Raw genomic sequence first — 21,868 nt, 5'->3', positions numbered from 1 at the left:
TCTCTATGTCGCTCATGCCCCCACCCTCGTGTTGCAGTCTCCGCGAAGCACAGAAGCCAAGCTGATAAGCTTCCTTCGCTCTCCCTACTGGGACATGGGTGACTTCTTATCTACCAAGCTGTTTACAAATTCCTTCGTTCAGTGTTAACCATAACATTTCTTTGCGCTGAGCCCAGTGGCACAGGCAACTTCTGTGTGTCTCTCCATCAGCAAATGGCTCAGGCCTCGTGTTAAATGCTTCCTAGCGTTTACGATTCCAAGCACTATAATGCAAACTCATTCTAAGTGACTCAACATACAAACATACATACATGACAGTCTCTTCGTGTGTCTCTATAAAGCATAACAATGTGTACTAAATGGCTTTTCATGGCATTTCAAATATGCCAGTGTGTGTAGTGCAAGCAATGCATTTCTCTCAGCCTAAGCACTATTTCTAATGCAAACATAAATGCATAGCAAATCATTCTCTGCCATGCTGCAAATATACCGTGTCTCTAAAACACTACCATGGCACTTCAAATATGTGCAAGTGTCATTCTATTGCAAATGGCAAAATGTGTCTAGCATGTTTCTCTATCATTCTAAAAGCAAATTGCAAATGCATACAAAGGTGACAGTCTGATATGTGGATAGTGTCTACTTCAGCAATGTACTAATCAGAACTAAACAGAATGCAATAATGGAATTATTCCATAGCAAAGAGTAATGATTGGGTAATGGTGATTCTAATGATTCTCTAATAATGGGTCTTGTGATTCTCTATCATTGGGTCTTATGATTCTTCTAATGATAACAATCCCAGGCTCCTTATTTTATCCAATTCCACACCCCTGTATTTCAGCACTCACATTTCAATCAAGTCCACCTCGGAGAACAAAAATGCTTCACACTAACCAAAACATAATAGCGGGTAATGGCCGGCAGAGGGTCAGGGAGGAAAAAAGCAACTGAGGCGAGTGGAGGGACCATGGAAAGAGCAGGGGGCACTTGGTGGGTGCCTATGAGGAAGGGAAGAGTTTGCGATTTTCAAGCATTATTGGGGGAATACCGGGATAAACCTGTGTGCATGGTTAGTTCAATGCTGCTATATGGAACATTGGGGGAATCCCACAGGAATGGGGAAAGAGTGAAAAAATTATAATTTTACACCTGCAGTGATCACATCTCCTAGGCAGGGTGTAATGGATCTATGTGCCCAAAGCCATGGCTATAGAGGGCCGCAAAGACACCTCAGAGAGGCATAAAGGAATGGGGTAGTGTCAGTCATGGCATTTGCAAACCTACTGAAGGCTTGTATGTTTTAGACATAGTCAACTGCATGTTCATCTCCACTAAGCCTGCTGCCCGCTCAAGCCTGAGACAGGAAATGCAGGCAGTCACCCGCTGGACAATTGCATCTAGAAAATTATTCAGGCTGCTGGTCACATCCTCAGCATTATGCTCCTTAAATGCCAATTATTCATGTCATGTTTTGACCCTTTGCCTTGTGGAAGGATTGTGTGAAAAGGATGCTGCCCATCTGGGAGGGAGCACAAAAAAAAACTGGTTATGAAAGAAAACTTAATCGGGAATTTAAGGGCATTGGGGGTAATTGGAGAGGGATAGTGAGGGAAAAAGGAGTTCAGGGGAGAGCATGCCAACGGAAGTAAGGCACTTGGTGAAGGCCTGGGAGGGCAGGGAAAAATAATTATTTTGCTGTGTTTATGGATAACCACGATTATCCACGGGCAGTGTATGCCTACAGATATCCGCTATTATTTGTAGTGCATTACCAAGATAACCGTGGTTATGGAGAAAACATTTTTAAAACAAAGAGTTAAAAAAGAAAATTGGATTAATACAAAAAAAAAATATTTTTACAGCTACAGTAAAGTGGAGGGTGGAAAGTGGACACAGCCAAAGGCCTTGGCCACTTGCGGGCTGGTAGTGTTTTAAATATAGCCAAAGGCCCTGGCTACTGGGCTCAAAAGACATGTATAGTGGCCACGGCCGAAGACTGTGGCCACCTAGCGGGTTTAAAAGAAACATATTGGGGGAACATGTACAGTGGACATGGCCAAAGACCATGGCTAGTGGCCTGTAGAAAAGTTGTGGAGCAACAAAACCCTTGAAATTCACTGAAAAAAACATTAAAGTACAGTTAGGTTGAGCAGATTTAACAGAACATAACCCTTGAAATTCAGTGGATGTGGAAAGTCATGACCATCTTAACTCGGAACGTTCCTGTTGCAAAGCCCATGAGCACATACATATTGTAAGGGAAGGGAATCACAATGACATACAAAATGACCTTATGGGAGAGATAGCATTTTGGGGGGAATCAGCGGGAACACGCTGAGTTAAGCTGGCCATGACTTCCCTCATCCACTGAATTTCAAGGGTTTTGTTGCATTAAATCTGCTCAACTTAACTGTACTTTAAAATCTTTTTCAGTGAATATATATATATTTCTGAGGCTTGTGGAAACTGCTTAGATCACATGCTGTGCATAGGCTGACATCTAGTGGAAGCTGCGGAGTATTACAGTTTGTTTTTCGAAACTTGAAAATGGGCGTCGACACAGGCGTGCCAGTAATACTATCCCTAGTGTGACGTCCACTGTACCCAAGATCCCTCACGCGTCTAGGATCCTCAGATTGTTTTTTTCCGCCATACTGGTCGGAAGCATCTTGCGGAGTCCCCTGGCCTTAGCCATACTTTTGCTTATTATTGAAGTTTAAAATTATTTATTAACATCCTTCCCCGCCCCAACGTCGACCCTCGACACTCGACGACGGCTGGAGAAGACATCGACCGTCGGCTGCTGCACGACGGATCTGGGCCTCGGAAGGCCGCTGGCCTCGGCCCGGGCCTAGTAGGCCGCTAGCCTCGGCCCTGCAAGTAGGGAGAGTGGGGGGTGGTACATACTCTTCACTCTTGGTATATAGGTACACCTTATAGGAACACCTTATATATTTACTACACTTTCCAATTCTGCCCCAAGTGCAACCGCAAATACCCTTGGTTCGACAGGCACGCCACGTGCAATCTCTGCTTGCCGAGGGACCACCCCGAAGCGAACTGCAGAGCGTGTAGTAGGTTTAAGCCTAAGACACTTAAGGACCGTTCGACAAAGCGTTGGGCCCACCACGCCAGGCAGGCGGCCATGGCAGCGGAGGGCGCCTTCAGCGATGGCAGCGATGCCGTACTTTCGGACGGCGAGGGCATTACGGCCTCGAAAGACTGCCAAGCGCAGGTCCCCGACCTCGGAAGGTTGTCCGGCAGGGCGGCTATGGGGAAGACCCCCGGCGACGCAAGCGCTGCACACCCTACACACACTAAGCACACTAAGTCCAACCGAACCTCGACGACGTCGACTTCTCGGAAAGAGGCACAGATAGAACGGTCCGACTCGGTGTCCTCTGGGCGCTCTCGATCGAGATCGCCTCATGACGCAAGGCAATCATCCACTCTTGCCAAGAGTGCCTCGCTCCCTAGATTAACGGAAGTTCGATCGTCGAAAGACGAAGACGACTTCCACCCCCAGGCCGCGCTCCAGGAGACCGAGGCCGCAGTTAACACCAGCGAGGCCCCACGCTCGAAACACACAGATACCTCCCCAGACCATCGACGCCAGCCGTCGAAAGTCTCTGGGGCCTCCAAGGGGCAGGGAAAACATTTTTCCACGCATGGGGAGGGGGGGAAACAGCGGAAAACACAGCCTTCCACTCCTGCAAGACCATCCTTCCACCCTAAGCAGACAGACAAACACAAATCTACTGGGACATCAACATCCAGCAAGGGTACCCTTGATAAGTCCTCTAAGTTGCCTACTAAAGTCATACCCTGTTCCAAAGAATGGTCCAGTGAAGACATAGACAGGGTCATGTCAAGGATGTCTTCCTTAGCTGATTTTTATGACAAAAACCCAGAACATTTCCTTTCGTATGACCCTCAAGGGGCGGCACTCTCAGGCTCCTCTGATCCTATCCCCCTAAGTAAAAAGGCCCGGCTCGAAAGACCTGAACCCTTCGAGGTGCAGCCTTACTCTACTCCATACTCTACTCCACACCAGGAGTTTGAAATTATGGAGGAACAAGCCGGGACTGAATACTATGCGGATGATGAGGACCTGGAGGAGGTAGAAGATGAGCAGGAAATTTACAGAGTAGATTCCCCGGTAGAGAGCGAAGCCCCAGTTACCGACTCGCCAGTTGATAACCAGCCCCTCCTTAATGAAGTTCTCGCTCGCGCAGCAGAACATTTTCACATCGACACCCACGGTGTACAGGAGGAAAGGGACTTCGCAGAAGAGTTGGTGGGAGAGAGGAGGCCGGTCGCTCAGACCATCCCTATCCTTAAATCCATCCAACGTAGAATAGATCCATCCCTGGTGAATCCTAACCTCACCAGAGCCGTCAACCCCAGAATCGAAAAACTTTTTCGGGCAGCCCAGTCTGACCCTCTTTATATAAGAGGACATCTTAAACCAGACTCCCTAGTGGTTACCAACACTCGGAAGAGGGCTGGGACACCCTTATCGTCGTCAGAAGCTCCTCCCGACAAGGAGAGCAAAAAACTGTACGGGTTTGGCAGGAAGGTAGCCTCAACGTCCGCCTACCAAGCAAGGATTGCAAACTCCACCACCCTGTTGGCAAGTTACAACTGCCATCAATGGGAAGAGGTTGCGGCGCTCATAGCCTCTGCTCCTGAACCGTTAAAGGGCCAGTTGGCTCGGATCTCGGCAGAAGGAAGAGCCGTGTCTGGTTGCATATTAAAAGCAACTTTCGACGCCGCGGACAACGCAGGAAGATTGATAGCAGAAGGTACTGTTATCAAGAGACATGCGTGGTTACGGCAGTCGGGGTTCAAAACAGAAACCCAGGCTTCATTAATAGACAAGCCGGTGGAACCCGATCTATTGTTTGGGAAAGCGGTCGAAGACGCACTTAAGAATGCCAAGGACGAATACGAGACTCTCAAATCCCTTGGCCAGCTTACCAACAAACCCCCTAACCAGAGGGGGAACAGTAATTTTCGTCGCCCACGCGGCCAAAATTCACAAAGAGGCAACTATGCCCAAGGACAGGGTACACAATGGAACAACAACCAGCAGTCTACCCAAAGTTACGGCAGGGGTAACAAGAGAGGTCGTGGAAGAGGCAGAGGCAGCCCCAACAAGGGAGGTGGCACGCCTCCACCAAAGCAGTGACGCTCAGTTCAGGGTCCCTTCTCACGCAACCCCAGTAGGGGGACGCATTTCCAACTTCACCCAGGCTTGGGAAGGGATCACCTCAGACAGATGGGTGCTGTCAACAGTGTCCACAGTATATTGTATAGAATTACTGCAGCGTCCCCGGAACCACCCTCCACGACAAAGAATACACTCCTTAGAACATCAGAAGATCCTTCTCGAGGAGATCGCCATTCTGCTAGAAAAGGACACGATAGAACTCGTCCCAGGACACCAGGTAAACAAGGGTATCTATTCAACTTACTTCCTTGTGCAAAAGAAAGATTTGACAATGCGCCCAGTATTGGACTTACGGCCTGCCAACAAGTATGTCAAGCCCCAAAAATTCTGTATGACCACGTTACAAGAGGTAATCCCCCTCCTAAAAAAGGGGGATTACATGGCAACCTTGGATATGAAAGATGCTTATTTTCATATTTTCATGGACAGTCGCCACTACCAATTCAAGGTACTGCCCTTCGGGATAGCTTCAGCACCAAGGGTATTCACCAAGGTACTGGCGGTGGCAGCTGCACACCTACGCAGGGAGGCAATCCCAGTGTACCCTTATCTGGACGACTGGCTCATAACGGGGGAAACCCCAGGAATTTGCAGGTCAAACATTCAGAGGACTATCGACCTCCTCCACGAATTAGGCTTCTCTATCAACGAGAAGAAGTCAAGTCTGGTGCCAAGCACCTCCAAACAGTTCCTAGGAGCAATCCTAGATACTCAGAAAGGGTTGACCTTCCCTTCGGAAGAAAGAATTCGGAATATACTACTGCAAATTCCACTTTATCAGTCAGGTCAACAAATAACGGTACGCAAAGCAATGCGGTTACTGGGCATGATGGCGTCATGCATTTACCTGGTCCCCCACGCGCGTCTGCGCATGCGTCCCATGCAGGAATGGTTGGCGAAACAGTGGTCTCAGGCAAGTGGTCAGTGGGACGATCTAGTGGTCGTTTCGCCAACACTCGTACAGAGCTTACACTGGTGGACAAGAGAGAATCTCGCAAGGGGAAAACCCTTTTACGATCCAGAGGTACAGGCAGTGGTGACTACAGATGCATGCCTGACTGGGTGGGGAGCTCACCATCTCCACCACACAGCTCAGGGTCTCTGGTCTCACTCAGTAGCCAAGAACCACATCAATCTGCTAGAGCTTCTGGCAGTATTCCGAGCGCTTCGGGCGTTCGAGCCCCATCTGCAAAACTTGTCGGTGCAGATCCGGACGGACAGCACGACAGCCATGTTCTATCTGAACAAACAAGGAGGGACTCGTTCGCCAAATCTGTCCAAGCTTGCCCAGAAAATCTGGATATGGGCACTCAGACGGAATATCTTCCTGTCATCACAACATGTTCCAGGGGAGCTCAATTCCCTAGCGGATGCCCTAAGCAGAGACTCCCTCCCAGAAGAACACGAATGGGTCCTTCACAGAGATATCGTAGAAGATCTCTTCTCTCGGTGGGGTTTCCCCACTATAGACCTATTCGCCACAAGCGAAAACAAACAATGCCCAGGATTTGCATCCAGGTTCCCCCAGCCAGACTCCCAAGGGAACGCCCTGTGGATGAACTGGTCAGGGATGTTTGCGTACGCTTTTCCACCAACTCCTCTCATCAGGAAGGTGGTGTACAAGATGAACAAGGAATCGATGACGCTCATCCTAGTTGCTCCCATGTGGGCGAGACAACCATGGTTTCCACACCTACGCAGGATGGCGGTGTGCGAGCCCATCAAACTCCCAGCCTGGTACAACCTACTGTCCCAGCAACAAGGTCAAACAGTGCACCAGGAACCCAACTCAATGAACTTGGCAGCATGGCTCCTGAGGTCATAGAGTTTGGCCATCTCAATTTACCACAGAGGTGTATGGACATCCTAAAAGAATCCAGGAAACCAAACACAAGGCACTGTTACTTTGACAAGTGGAAGAGATTCGTTATTTGGTGCCAGAATAAACAAATCAACCCAGTTGATTGCACTCCTTCCAACGTTGTAACATACATGCTCCACCTGCTGGACGCAGGTTTGGTTTTTAACTCTCTGAAAGTACACCTGGCAGCCCTCTCGGCTTACACCACATCCCATAACAAAGTATCGTGGTGGAAAGTACCAGTAGTTAAAGCCTTCATGGAAGGAGTAAAGAGACTTCACCCTCCTATTTCGAACCCACCGCCAGGATGGGACCTCAATGTGGTGCTAGCTAAGCTCATGGGCCCCCCTTTCGAACCCATGCATAAAAGTAGTCTCAAACACCTGACTTATAAAACGGCCTTCTTAGTAGCCATTACCTCTATAAGAAGGGTCAGTGAAATTCAGGCTCTGTCAGTGCAGGATCCTTTCTTTACCATCCACAAAGACAAACTGGTTTTACGCACACACCCTAGGTTCTCACCTAAATTTATATCTAAGTTCCATGTAAACCAGTCCATCGAGCTTCCAGCTTTCTTCCAGAACCCGCAAAGCTCAGCTGAGGTGAAACTACACACCCTTGATGTGCGTAGGGCGGTCCTCTACTATGTAAATAAAACCAGACCGCTAAGGAAAACAGATCAACTGTTTGTCTCCGTAGCTACAGGCAGAGAAGGGGATCGCGTCTCTAAAGGCGCGATCTCGAAGTGGATTATCAACTGTATACAGCTGTGTTACTCTCTTTGTGAAAAAACTCTGCCTTTTACGCCAAGGGCCCATTCTACTAGAGGCATTGGGGCCACTCTGGCTTTCATTGCAAATGTTCCCCTCGACACCATTTGCAAAGCAGCTACTTGGAGCTCTATTCACACTTTTACTCAGCATTACTGCATTGACACTCATTCCAAGACAGATACACAAGTGGGACAAGCGGTTCTAAGACACCTGTTTGCTCATGACCCTTCTCACATCCCACCTCCTTCTTCTGGTACTGCTCGCTAATCTATGCACAGCATGTGATCTAAGCAGATTCCACAAGCCTCAGAAGGGATACATTACTCACCGTAATCGTATTTCTGATGCTTGTATCTGCTTAGATTCACATGCGACCCACCCTTCCTCCCCTCCGAGAGAAGGCGCATGATTGCTTGTAGTCTTACCTTCTGTCTATCTGCTTGGATCATCTGTACTCACGCTACTCCTCATGCTTCCTCATGTCAGAAAAAATACAATCTGAGGATCCTAGACGCGTGAGGGCTCTTGGGTACAGTGGACGTCACACTAGGGATAGTATTACTGGCACGCCTGTGTCGACGCCCATTTTCGAGTTTCGAAAAACAAACTGTAATACTCCGCAGCTTCCACTAGATGTCGGCCTATGCACAGCATGTGAATCTAAGCAGATACAAGCATCAGAAATACGATTACGGTGAGTAATGTATCCCATATATATAACACAGCCACAGTAGTGGCTGTGTAGTTATGTTTAAATTGCTAATCCCATAGGAAGAGCACTTTTTGGGCGGCTTATAACTTTGCTCTCCCTGGATGAATCCTCACCAAAACTTTGCAAAAAAAAAGTATATGGCCCACTCTGCAAAGTTTGGTGAGATTTGGTCCAGGGGGGGAAACTTATAAGGGGGGTCCCAAAATGTCAAATGGGGAAAAAAGTTTGCGCATGCTTACAGCCCAATCCGTTGGACGGATTTTCACCAAATTTGTGGCAGGAGCAGCGGCTTGGTCCGAAAGCGTGCTTTTGTAAATTTGGTGAAAATCCGTCCAGTAGTTTTTTTTTTAAACGATCAAAAAGTAGGTCTTAAAAAATTTGTGATAGCTATGTCTGCTCCGCGGACACACTTCCCTGTTCGCTCTGCAGGCAAGATAACGATTGGCTAATCGGTCGTGTCATGTCCGCGGACATGTGACGTGTTCGCTCATTGGATGGTGAAGAGCGTGAAGTGCGTCAGATTGTTCTGATGCGCCCGCCATCTTGGATCCGGGTTTTGGTATCCGCGGACATCGCCGCAAAAACATATTAAAAACACAACATTGCACTTGTTAAACTTATCAAATACTGTCTGGGGAGGTGAGGGTTGATGAGTATGAGATGCGATACGGCAGCAAGAAGCAAAAAAGTGGTGTTTTTTTGTCACGAAAGTCATACGGTACATTTGGAGGTGTTCCACAATATAATGTGCGTAAAGTACAGGCGAAGGACTAATGTGTCTGTGTTAAAATGTATTTAAAATAATAATGGAGTCAGACTGCCGCCCCCTAGAGTGTGGCATCCGAGGCAGCCACCTGCAGTGTTTGAAGGAAACAGCGACCCTGCACGTGTATGAGAATACGAGCTCTCATGGATGTGTTGAGCCATGTTGGTGCAAAGTGAGAATGTATTTAGATTCTGAGTGAAGGTCACCAACTTTGATTTTTTGGTTGCGAGCTAAGGAAGCCCACGAATGGGACACAAAGTATAAGGTTCAATTGTTTTTTCACCTTGAGAGAAAGGGAATATTCCGTAAGGAATGCAGTGAGAGGAGGTTTGTAATAATGAACATTTGATACGGTTATGCATTCCAAAAGTGTGTAAGGAACATGTAAATTCAGTTCATGAAGAATCTTTGGTGCGAGCGCAGTGAGCGTTACGGTCTGACTTATGCCAAGAGAATGAAAATGGGGAACATATTGTAAGTTTGATTTTGACGACTGTACACCGGAACGAGCATTAACTTATTATTATCTCAAGATTAATTTTGGCAATGTAACGCAAGTACTATCTTTCTGTGTGATTGTCTTTTTTATGTGGTTATGTGGAGTGCAGGATCTAGGTGCATGTAGACTATCACTAGGTTTACCCAGGTTGAACTCTAATATTTCATTAAAATGTCATGTATGACCATATCGAATTGTGTATCAGTTTCCACGTTGTTTTTGTCTTTGTTGAGATTGTTTGATGTGTATGCTAATTGTTAGTTTAAACTCTATGCCAAATTAAAAAGTCAATAGATATGTTGTAATAAAGTTTGGGTATTGATACACACTTTCTGTTATGTTTTCCAAATAGCTAATCCTGCCTTTCTGCGATTGCCATAGATTCCAGATGCCAACTGACGGCTTCTTCAATCGGCAGGTGCACATAGTTGTCAACGGCTGGATCACAGTGACTGTTTTTTGGGACGATCGCCCAGGGCCAATGTGCCCGTACGCTGCACTAGTGATTAGGAGTAACATAACATCCTTTATGGTGGTCTAGGCCCAAGTTGATGCAGAAGCCCTGGAATTCTCTGTGCGACCCAAGCGGTTCCTTTATCGAAAACGAACACTTTGTGTACGGAAAAAGAAGAACATGTGCCTCACGATTAACATTTTGGATCATGAGCGAAGAAACAAATTTGCAATTTGATTGAATATGGGAATAGTCGGATGTTCTCTGAGAGGTTATTGTGAAATAAAAGTACTTTACAAATTGTACAGTGTTATTGTTTTCTTTTAAAGAACGGTTTAATATTCCGAATTGTGACATGCTGTGTTGTTAGTCGATGTGTGTTGATTTCCGGGTTCTGCGTCACGTCACGTAGGCGATTATGGCCGCGTTTGGCTACGCTGAAAAGGAAAGTCACCGACAAAGGTGTAGAATATCACTAGGATTGGTGATGTGAGGGTCAGGGGCGGGGCATATGATTTAGTGATGTCAGGGCAGTTTACCTTAGGCAGATGCAGCAATGGATAAGAATAGCACAACATGGACGCCCCCTGCTGCCAGATTTCTTATGTTTTTAAAAGAGGAAAAATGAGGTAAGGTGAATTGGAAATGTTTGCGATAGATCAACGTATGTATAAAAATACATGGTCGAACCCTCGGGACAGTAATATTTTCTGAGCATTGCACTTGTGAAACTTATGAAATAATGTTTGGGGAGTTGAGGGGTGATGATGATGGGTGGGATATTTCTGACGTGATTTCGAATGAGTTCACAAAGTTTGTTGGGATTTTGTGCAGAGCTTATATGACGATTGTATGTGCATTCATTTGACAGTTTTGAAAAACTAAAACGTGGGTGGATTTCCAGCAAATTTGCGTAAGGCTCATTGGCAAGGATCGAAAAGCATGGTTTTGCAAATGTGGCAGTGTTTTCTTATTTGACAAGTGTCATAATGCAGTTAACAACAATAGCGGTATAGCTTTACTGACTGAGGGGTAGGCTGTTGCCATGGGCAGTGGCCAGAATGTCGGGGTCATGGTATAAGATCATGATCCAGACAATGTGGCTACTGGCCATGACCAGAAGGGAGAAAACATAGGATTAAAGTGGCCATGTCCACCTGGGACTGGCTAAGTGGTAAAGTTATTCGAAATTATGATAGATTTGAAAGGGTAGAAAAATGTGCTTATGGTGATATGGTCACAGGGTTTTCTTTTTGCCTTTTGCAGGCTGCCATGGAAAGCGAAGAGGAGCCCTGTATGGAACCCCCGCCTTCCATTTCCATGGTGGCCATCTTGGAAAAGGATTTTCCTTCCTAAGGCGTCCCGGTATTGGATGAAAAATCCTCTTTTTTAGTAGCACGGGTTACCGCTTTGGGAACCTAGGCTGCTAAAGGCCTTCATCCCCCATTTCAGGAGCTGGAAAAGGGGGTGTTAGCCAGAAACCTGTGCAGTTCCCTTGGGGACCACTGCAAAAGATTTAGGACTACAGGTATTGGCAGTAAACCCACTTGGTAGCAGTCTGCACCACCCAGATTTACCTGGTAGCTGTGGCTGAGCAGTCAGACTTCCCTCAAGAAGAGTTAGGCAGTATGTAAAGTATACACAATGGGCACTCAGATACAATAGCACAAGCAAGCACTGACCAGAGCTTTGGTATCAAGGTATATAATTATTTATTTAAAAACACACTTATTGAAACACTCCAGCACTAATATTGTAAATCACGCTAAACACAGTTACTATTATTATATATACATCCCCTATTCCTTATCAGACAAGTCTTAGTTAACACCACTTATTTCCAGACTGAGGTGAGCGCTTAACTATAGATGGCACTCCAATAAGTTAACGAAAAAGGGAGGGAAAAAGGCAGAATGTAGGAAAATACACCACACTAATACTTAGGAACTCTTAAGCAAGGCAGGAAAGTCAAAAGTTACTTGTGAGCCAAAGTCCATAGGCCGGGCCCACTCTTGGAGAGAGCAGGGAAAAATGCACCCAAGATCACACAATGACAACAGGCTTAAAAAGTCTTGCAGGGAGTTCAGAGAGGTTTTAGTTAGGCTCAGATAGGTTTAGCCAGGGTGTCCAAGGCTAATCCAGGTTCGAAAGCCGGGGGCTAAATCTACCCCGTACAGTCGGTTGCAAGGGAAGCCAGGCGGAACACGGTACCTTAGGTGGAAAGAATCCTCCAGCGGGGGCAGTTGTTCCTGGCAGCTGGTGCAAGTCGCGGCGTCGTCCAGAGGAAGAGAAGATCTCGACATGGAGGAAAGATGAAGGTCGTTGCACTGCCAGGGAAGAAACCAGCCGCGGAGTCTTCCGGTTAAAGGTACTACCCTTTGATTCGCGGTAGTGGTAAAATGTGGTATCCCGGTTGCCGGGGTGCTTGGCACAGGCAAGGCGGCCACGAGTTGTTCCAGGAAGCGAAAAAGGAAGCAGACTGGTTATCCCCACCAGGCGAAGGAAGAAGACTCTCCGGGCTGGAGATCTCCTCTGTTGTTGGGAAAAGTGGTGAGACTGTTCAGCAGGGCTCCACCGGTGGTGTCTTCGTAGTAGGTCGGCTCAGCTTCTCCCTCGTCGGATTTTTAGGTCCTGTGGCGACTTCTAAAGTTCCAGTCCCCAAAGCCCCGCTTTTATACAGAAAACCCCCATTCACTCAGCCTAGCTGTCACTCAAACATGCTAAGTGGTGAGCCGGCCGGCTCACCACTTAGGCCAATCAGGACGGAGTGCGACTTGAGTTGCCTAGGCAACTCAGTCCAGGGTGTCTAAACCCCCTCCCACACCCTCTGTGGTACCCAGAAAGAGTGGCACCACTTTTGGAGGCTTCTGTGGAGAAGCCCGCCAAAAAGTGGAGCAAAGGGCTCGACTTGGGTTGAAGTCACAGAAGAGAACACAAACGCCATTTTAGAACCGAGTCTTGGCAAAAAATACCAACCGGAGAATTAATATTAATTAAATAAACCGGCGGTATGTTCGAGGCTATAGGTATTAAATAATTAAAGTTGGTAGCCGCGAACAATGGGAAAATCCCATAGGAATATATTCGCGGTCGAATATAAAAAGTAGTATCCACTGCCACCAGCCAAAACTCGATCAGGGGGGACGGATACGTGCCCCCTCGACTAACAGACCCCGGGGCAATCGAATTGCCCCGGCCAGTACGTCCACAATATGATGGTTTGTACTGGTTCTGTTCAGAATTTGAGACTAGTAAAGTCAATAGTGACTTTACAAGCCCTGGGAGACAGTAGTCAGTCCCAGGGTATGGGGTCTATACAGGGGGGTCACTATGACACCCCTGTATTACTGCACTGAGGGTGCTGTGTAACACTTATCACAAAAACACATGAAGACCTATGGAGTAAAAGACCCCATAGCCCATTAAAGACATCTAGAGTCAAAGAAACACACTCAAATCATGCCCAAGAGTGAGGGTAAAAGAGTCTCACTCTTGGCAGGAGAAAAGAAATAAACCCCAAAAATCCAGCAAAGCTGCTGGGGGACTCACTAGGTTAGGAAATTCAGCCTAAACAGAGAATTCTCCCTAACAAGGGGTAATGGTCCAGAGACCTTGTTATCCACTCTCGCTCCGCTTGGGTTGATAAGTTGGGCTGCTTGGCCGGTATCCACTGTTCCAGTCCGTGGATGAACGTCCCAATATTCTCATTAGCATAACACAAAATGGAAATGGAAATGTTGGATTGAGTCTATGTACTTTACTGAGAAATATAAAGTAGATGGAGTCTATGCGGTTTTTTTTTTGTTCTATTTTTTAACTATGAAAGATGGCTCCTAAAGGAACATTTATTTTGTTTTTGGATGGATTTTTTTTGGCAGGAGAGCTAAGAACGGAAGGTGGGGAGGGAAATGAGTTAAGAGGCACCAAACACTAATATGGAGGGGCAGGTGGACAGGGGAAAATGGTGCGCGTGTGTTATTTCTAAGGTAGGGGGCAGTGTTTCTCATGCTCCTTGATTACAGCAGTGGTGGTGGCTCTTGGGGAGGAGGGATGGCAACAGCTGATGCCATTTTAAGATAAATAGCAGTTTTGCTAAAAGTATGTACCGTGTACTAGATTGTTAATGGATGAGTACGAATCGGTGTTGGAGCTGTGCAAAGGAAATGTTGAAGTTAAGTTCCTAGATCAGTAGAAAATGTAGTTCCAAACTGTCCACGAAACACCGATCTTATTGTGAAGTGCGTACGGGTTCTCGGACACATCATCATGCTGTGCGCCAGTATATGGTCATGTGGCTTTCTCCGGAATGTCTGCATTGAAGTCAGATGTTCGTAGACATTATGGTTAAGTTGCGCTAATAAAAACCTATGAAATTCAGTAAAAAAACTTTGTTAAAGGGACGTTATGGTTCCCAGTAAAACCAAAAAACCCTTGAAATTCGCCAGTTATGGTAAGCTAAGCACCCGTAACTCGCGCCACCACCCTGCACTGCTAAGACTGACACCCAGGACATCAAAGATGATATCACAAATGTCATTGATGACATCACTGATGACATCACATGTGCATTTACTTTTCATGCAGAGCCTCCACAAGGGATTGTCATTATAATATTGGCAGAAAAGTATCGGAGATAATTGTAGAACTATCATGTGCCAAATAGTTCATTAACCAATGCATTGCTAAAAAATTCCATTGCATTACTGAGTTCTTTCAGTACATGAACGAACTCATGAAGAAACGTAGGCATTGTCTGCAGCATGCGCTATAGCGGTGCAATATTCAAAATCTTCCCATGTTGGATACTAAATTGATAAATGCTTCCATTACAGAATTTTGCATACTGTGAAACATAAGTATCTACGAATGCTTCCCTTACTGCATAATTGTACTATTTTACACAAAACATAAAGAGACCACAATGCATACAAATAGAAGCATATACAGGGAACGTAAAGTAAGCAAAAAAAACTCCAGTATTATCAGAAAGTGTTCATAACCGAACTAATTAACTTCATGCACAGAAAAGATTCTTGTGTTTCAAGATTACTTCTTCTACTATGTATATTTATCATATGATGTAACTGTACCCTAAGGAAAGTATTGTAAGAACATATGAGAAGGGTAAGGACTACAAATATAGCAGTTTTTACTTTTTTAATTCCTGACTGACAGTGAAGAAAGCCACCTGGTTTAGATATGTCAGTGAACAAAAAAGAGGGAGCTAGACATGTGATTTCATCAGTGATGTCATCAATGACATTTGTGATGTCATCTTTGATGTCCTTGGTGTTAGTCTTAGCAGTGCAGGGTGGCGGCACGAGTTATGGGTGCTTACCTTACCATAACTGGCGAATTTCAGGGGTTTTTCGGTTTTACTTGGAACCATAACGTCCCTTTAACAAAGTTCTTTTACTGAATATATATATATTATAGTGCAGCAGATGTCACGTGAGTATAGGAAATCAAAAACGTGAATTGCTAATAACTTTTGACTCGGACAACGGATTTGGCTGAAATTTTGCAGGCAATTTTGTACGCCCCCCGTACCCACCACCATCCCCCCCGACTGGAAGTTTTGCCAAAGATCTGTTAAAAAAAAGTTATTACGAAAACAACAAAAACACTTTTGGCGTAGTCTCCATTAATTTTCACATTGGCCAAAAAGGTCCATTTTTGTCAGCCCGCACAGCAAAATCTAATGTACGGATTTTGACCAGGTCCGAAACAACTTTGCCACGAAGCTTTGACTCGTGGTCCTTTTTACGATTTGGGGTTATTCTGTCCAGTATTTTTTTCAATATTTGACGGTGAACGGGGGTGTGGGGGCAGCCATGGTAGTCCTTCTTTTATGTGTGTGGCCATTCCATTTTTTTATTTTAAAAATCTGGTCCCCCTACCTATCCAACAACTAAATCGTTTCATAACTAAGGGGTAAACTGTATCTCCTAAACTGCTTTTTTGTGTGAGCAATTGATGATACGCTGTGGTTTTCTTTCAGGTGCCAGGCATAGGAAAAGTAACAGAGAAAATGTTGAAAGTGCTTGGAATCACAACATGTGCAGATCTTTACCAGCAGAGGGCACTGCTTGCCCTTCTATTTTCTGAAACATCCTGGCACAACTTTCTCCACATTTCAATGGGTCTGGGTTCTACACATATAGAAAGGTAGGTTTATTTTTCATCTCTTTATATTTTGTAGAGTTGGTATATCCTTTTGCTTTGTGTGTTCTTATATTGAACCAATGAGCCCACATTTCGCAGAGGAGTAAGAAGGGTTGGGAGAGCGTGACCACGGAGTTTGCTTTAGTTTCTACCCCCTTTTCCTCGTGCGTACATCTCCATATGTTCACTGGTCTCCAGTTCATGACGATCAGTACCTTGCACAGAACAAAATACATGACTCGAAAATAGTTCTTGACCTCAGTTGAGTCCAAGTAACGCTTTGATTACTTACCAGTAATCGTCATTACAGTGAGTCCTACTGTTTCTTGTTACAGTCCTTACTTAATTCAATAGGGGTACCCTCCCACAGATGGCAGGCACCTTATTTCCTCAACAATAGAAACGACTTTTTTAACAGTCACACCAGACTGGAAGAGACTTAAAAAGAATGCTCTCTCTGCAAATCTCGTTTTAAGTCTTCAACAACAGTGAATCAGAATCACATGATTAAGCTGTATCGCAATTACTTCTGCTATGTAGGAGTATAAGAGTGAGTAGTAATGAAACCACTTGCTCCGCCCTCCCACTTCTACAAACCAACAGTGATCCCAATCATGAAGCTAATACAGGCAAGAGTGAAGAGATGTACCTTCTTTGCCTTTTGTGATATTATGGGCCAAGGAAAGGTTATTCGCTCAAGAGCAGTGTGAATGTGATCAGGGGTGCAACTACACTGAAATTGCTGGTAGGGGCTAACCCTTCAAATGTTGGGAGCGGGGCTATTTTCAGAGACTTGTCGAGGGACAAACCTACTTGGATGAAGGCATCTAACTCACACGTTTTACTGGGACTATCCTGGTAAAAGCTTCAATGTTAAAAGCAGTTAACTCTCTACTACACATCTGAAACCACACTCTTAAGGACTGCTGTGAGAATAAGCAATCTTCCGTGCCTCCCCACCTTCCAATCACCCACCTGACATGCAATTGATAACACCCCATCACGATTTCAATTGTCAGTTGCTAACAATGAAATGTTTTATATTAGTAATTGCCAGTCCTTTGTTAACAATGCCGCCCGTGGCACCGTTTATCGTCTGTGTCCTGTCCTGACACGGCTCTGACGCCAGGTCAGCATAACCCAAAATGAAGCCCAATTTGCGCACATGTTGTTTTGCCACTGAATATGATTAAGTAGTGACCCATACAGCAAAGTATAACATAAAGGGAATGTCCAATCAAGGTTCTGTAAAAATATGTAAACTTTAATTAAATACACCATCTGCAAGAAAACGATATAGAAAAACTGAAATAAACCCACCCCTGTGGAAAGAACAAAGAATATGCAAGAAAAGAGAGAATGAAGTACTCTGGGCAAGTATAGAGGGGTGAAAGGCAATTTAACCACAGTGTTCTTTTAGAAAGGATATGTCCTTGATGGAAAAGTTGCACAAGTGACCTACCTACTCTTTAGGTTCCACAATGAACTGGGTTGGGGTTGGTGGGGTCAGTTATGGGTCAATAGTATCTCCTTGGTGGTTCAAGAGCATCACGCCAGATTTGGAGCTGTTGTGCAAGAGCCAGTGGTCGAAGTGTACAAAAAGAAGTAGTGGAACTATGTTCCTTGCTGGTCTGCAACCACTCCCCACAAACCCCATCCACACACAATACAAACCCCCAAACACATACACCTGCTGTTTAAGGGAACATTCAGTGTATTGCACTGAAAGTTCAAGTTTCAACTTCTTCCTACACTTATATTTTAAAATGAAACCATTCCAGAACTGGTTTCTTTTTAAAATAAAAGTATAGAAACAGTAAAACTAAATTAAAAAATGTAGAGGAGCACCGCTCCCAACTGCTCCCGCTCACTTCAACCACTGGCAAGAGCATACAGCTCCGCTCAGGTATGGTGGATCATGTTGGCCCAAGCAGCAAGCTGGTGTTGAGGCGGATTGAATGCAGTAGCTCAGAGTGGTTTGAGGGAGGGGTTTGGCGAGGCAGGACAGAGAGTTCACCAGGATTGGTTCGGAGTCTAGCTTTTTTGAGACGTGTGGAGACCGCTGGGTAGGGTTGATGTGTGGCACTCCATCGGTTTGAGTCAAAGGTTGCCAATGGTTCAAAGCACTTATCCCGATTCTCCAGTGTGTGGTTCGGTGAAGCAGTGGTTTAACGTTGAGCTGCATCGAATTGTTCGGTTACTGCTGGTTCGTATCAATGAGTGACACTCCAATGGTTTGAGATTGTGCCTATGTTGAGCGGTTTATACGAGCCGAGGAGGTGACTGGCTCTGTGAGGACACACTGCAGCGTTTAGGTGGTTCAAAGTTGCAAACACAGTGGTTCAAAGGTTCGGTTGAGTGCCAAAGGCAGCACCAGTAGGCCCTGAGGTTTGAAATGCGGTCAACCCAGTTTGAAGGCAGTTCAATCTGTTTGGTGCAATGAAAAACAGGACTTCTGACTTTCTTGGCTATCAGGATGCTGTAAGTCCCGCTACGGGGTCTCAGTGTCATGCATCAGGCTTGGAAGTATTGGAATAGATGGCGGTTCCCCTAACATGGCTGTGTCTGTTCTGCATTGACGGTCTATGCATTTCCAATATGGCCGTCAGACATTATTTAGGTCCTTTCCTCTAATGTTTTGGTGCACTGCAGTGTCTTTGATCCATTACGCTGCCGGTCCCTGTGTTTACACCATTGACTCTCCTCTAGTGCTTTTCCCCTTCTGCTTTTCTTGCTCCCAGTGATTTAGGTTTTTTTCTGTCTCTTGTCACGCTCGGGATTCCTGTTTGCTAAGGTACGTTTAGTTTTCAGTCTACTTTGTCTTTCTGTCACCGTCTCGGAATCTCACTTCCACTTTTGAGTATTTCCAGCCTTTATCTCTTCAGCTCTCGCTTCTTGGCTTACGGCTTCCTCCGCCTTTGGGTAATATGTTTCTCCTTTACTCTTAACCTTTCGGCTACGGCCTTCCTGATACGCTTGTCTACTTACTGTAAGCGCTTTTGCTTTTCTTCTGTTCCCCTGCTTAGCTGCGCTCTCTCGCTATTCCAGACTCAGTCGTGGCTTCCTTCCCTACCAGTGCCGACATTTCTTTCTTTGCCTTATTTCCATTTCTAATACTTCCAAGTTAACGTCTTGTGCTCACTAGCTCTTCTTACCTACCTCTTAGTTCAGTTCTGTCTACGGATAGGGTTCTGCTTATCCTGATCTCTGAAACCAGCTGCCAGTTTTCTTCTGAGCCCATACTGATCCGTACTATCAGCCAACATTCTCTTTGGTTCTCATGAAGAAGATGCCAACAGCATTGTAATCATTCAATGATCTTCAAGGAGGTTTCTAGTTCCAAGACCTTTTGATTCAGGGTTTTGTCTGCCAAAGGCTTTTTCCCTGTAAGAGGGCTTGCTCCTTGGCTACCCCTTGGCCTGGATCCTAATCAGGTCAAGGTGGCGGGTGAGGGAGCTCGTCCCTATTTGCATCAGAAAAAAGAAAGAAAGGACAAGTCGGCTAAGTCTACCAGGCGAAGGAAGAAGTCGGAACAGCCAGAGAGTTCCTTTGAAGATACAGGTGAGGAGGAGTGGGAAGAGAGTTTGGCCAGTCCTGACACTCGGAGACAAGTTAATTCCTCATTTTCGGGCTCCCAAGCAAGGTGGGCTGGACCACACGTTCGGTGAGAGGTCCTGTGCAGCAGTGTTGGTCACAGCAACGCAGGTCTTGTTCCAGCAGAAGGTCACCCCCAATGGGCCCTGGGCATGGTTAGGGAACAGAGGTTGCCTCTGCCTTGGATACTTGGTCTTCACCTCACTGGTGGAGGGCTTTGGAAAGTCAAATCTCCCAACAGAGGTCCAATGGATTCTTACTTAGGTGTTTGTTCCAAAATGAATCTGAGGGGGAGTCTGAGACCCCTAATTTTAAAGGCAAAAGCTCACAGGCGATTGTACTAAAGCAGGCATGCTTTAGAGACCCAATCCCTGTCCTTGGAGCAAGTGAGCCTTTCCTTCTGAACTCATATCTAAAGGGGTTTGAGTTAAAGGAAGTGGAGAGGGCAGGAAGGAAGAGAGATATATAGAGAAAACAAGATTCTGGGATCTTCCTTTAGCTGGTCTGTGCTCCCTCTGTCTACACCAAACCAGCGCCTTCCCTTGTCAATAGCATCAAAGATCCTTTTGGTATGCAGCACGCTGGTGTGAAGCTAGTACTTTTGGAATGGTTGTGCTCTTTGATTCCTGTTTCCCAGCCCAGCCCATGCTTGGAGGCTTGCTTCCTGGAGAGAGGGTGTTACTCACTCTCACAAAGGATCAGAAAGAGAGGCATAGCCATGCAGTTTCTTGCCCTGTCATTTGGCAGGGCCAGTCTGTCTGGCCAGAATACGCATAACCCTTCGACAGCTGAGCTGAGCTCACAGTGCTGACACAGATGTTATATCAGATTCATGTGGCTGTAATAAGTATGAAACATGCTAGCCACCGCACCCTAACTTACATATGGCTTATATTTATTTGTATTTTATTTGTATTTATATATCGCCTAATGCCTAAGCACTGTACAGAGAATGATGACAGGAAAATAACATGTGGTAAATCAAGGTACATGAAGATTAAAGAGTGGAAATAAGGTGAGTCTTGAGCCGAGCCTTAAAAGTAGGGAAGGAGAAGAGAGAGCAAAGTGATATAGGGAGAGAGTTCCAATATTTAGGAGCTAGAAGAACGAACTAACAGAAATTGGAGGAGGCACGCGGACATCAGGGGACAGATAAAAGAAAAAGGGATTAGGAGCGGAGAGAGCGAGAGGGGGTGAAGGAGATGAAGAGAGAGGAGAGCAAGGGTGGAACAAGACCATGTACAGATTTTAAGAAAGTACAAAGGAAATGAAATAGAAGTCAAGCCTCAAAAAGATTATGTTGTAGAGAAACCGAGACGGAATCATGGATTGAAAGAACAAACAGAATACATATAGAGGCATGATAGATAGAGCAGAGCGGGGCTAAGTGCAACACAGGAAGACAAAGGAGCAAAAGACATGTCAGGAGAATACTAAAGAACAAATGAGGGGCTTGGTAGCCTATTTAAAGTTTATAACTGCTAACAGGGTAGTAACTCACATATTTATGTAGTTTAAGAACAGAGGTGCATATCTTAAATGCAGTCCCTGTGCTGCACTGGCTTTTTTTTGCCAGTGGAGCTGTCAGAGAGCACCTGTGCTCACTAATGCTGCAGATCAAGATACTGGTCCAGATACTGATCCAGTGGGGTACAGGTTTACACTTTCCTTTTGGCATAAAGATGTTGGGGTGGGTGGTTTGGCCAGCAGACCACCCTTTCTGAGAGAGAATGAACTGCACAATGTTATATTTAATAAAAAAGAAAAAGATTCAAGTATTCTACACCATTGCCAGATGGCAATCCTTC

The 21,868-nt window shown here is 45.6% G+C and overlaps 1 protein-coding gene across 6 annotated transcripts in view; it reads left to right on the top strand.

Annotated features, from left to right (window-relative positions):
• POLK (DNA polymerase kappa) overlaps positions 1-21,868 on the top strand; it is a 1,714,815-nt gene that overhangs the window by 1,266,822 nt on the left and 426,125 nt on the right. For all 6 annotated transcript variants that reach the window (XR_011280653.1, XM_069627465.1, XM_069627464.1 and 3 more), the window contains one exon: positions 16,303-16,469. Coding sequence is in view for 5 of the 6 variants with exons in the window: in XM_069627465.1 (XP_069483566.1) it covers positions 16,303-16,469 (167 nt within the window). In the remaining variant the exon portion in view is untranslated. The remainder of the gene's footprint in view (positions 1-16,302; positions 16,470-21,868) is intronic.

The sequence above is a fragment of the Ambystoma mexicanum genome, chromosome 6p (genome assembly GCF_040938575.1).
Source record: "Ambystoma mexicanum isolate Mex_15411 chromosome 6p, UKY_AmexF1_1, whole genome shotgun sequence".
Taxonomy (NCBI): domain Eukaryota; kingdom Metazoa; phylum Chordata; class Amphibia; order Caudata; family Ambystomatidae; genus Ambystoma; species Ambystoma mexicanum.
This window is presented reverse-complemented; position numbering and strand designations above follow the sequence as displayed.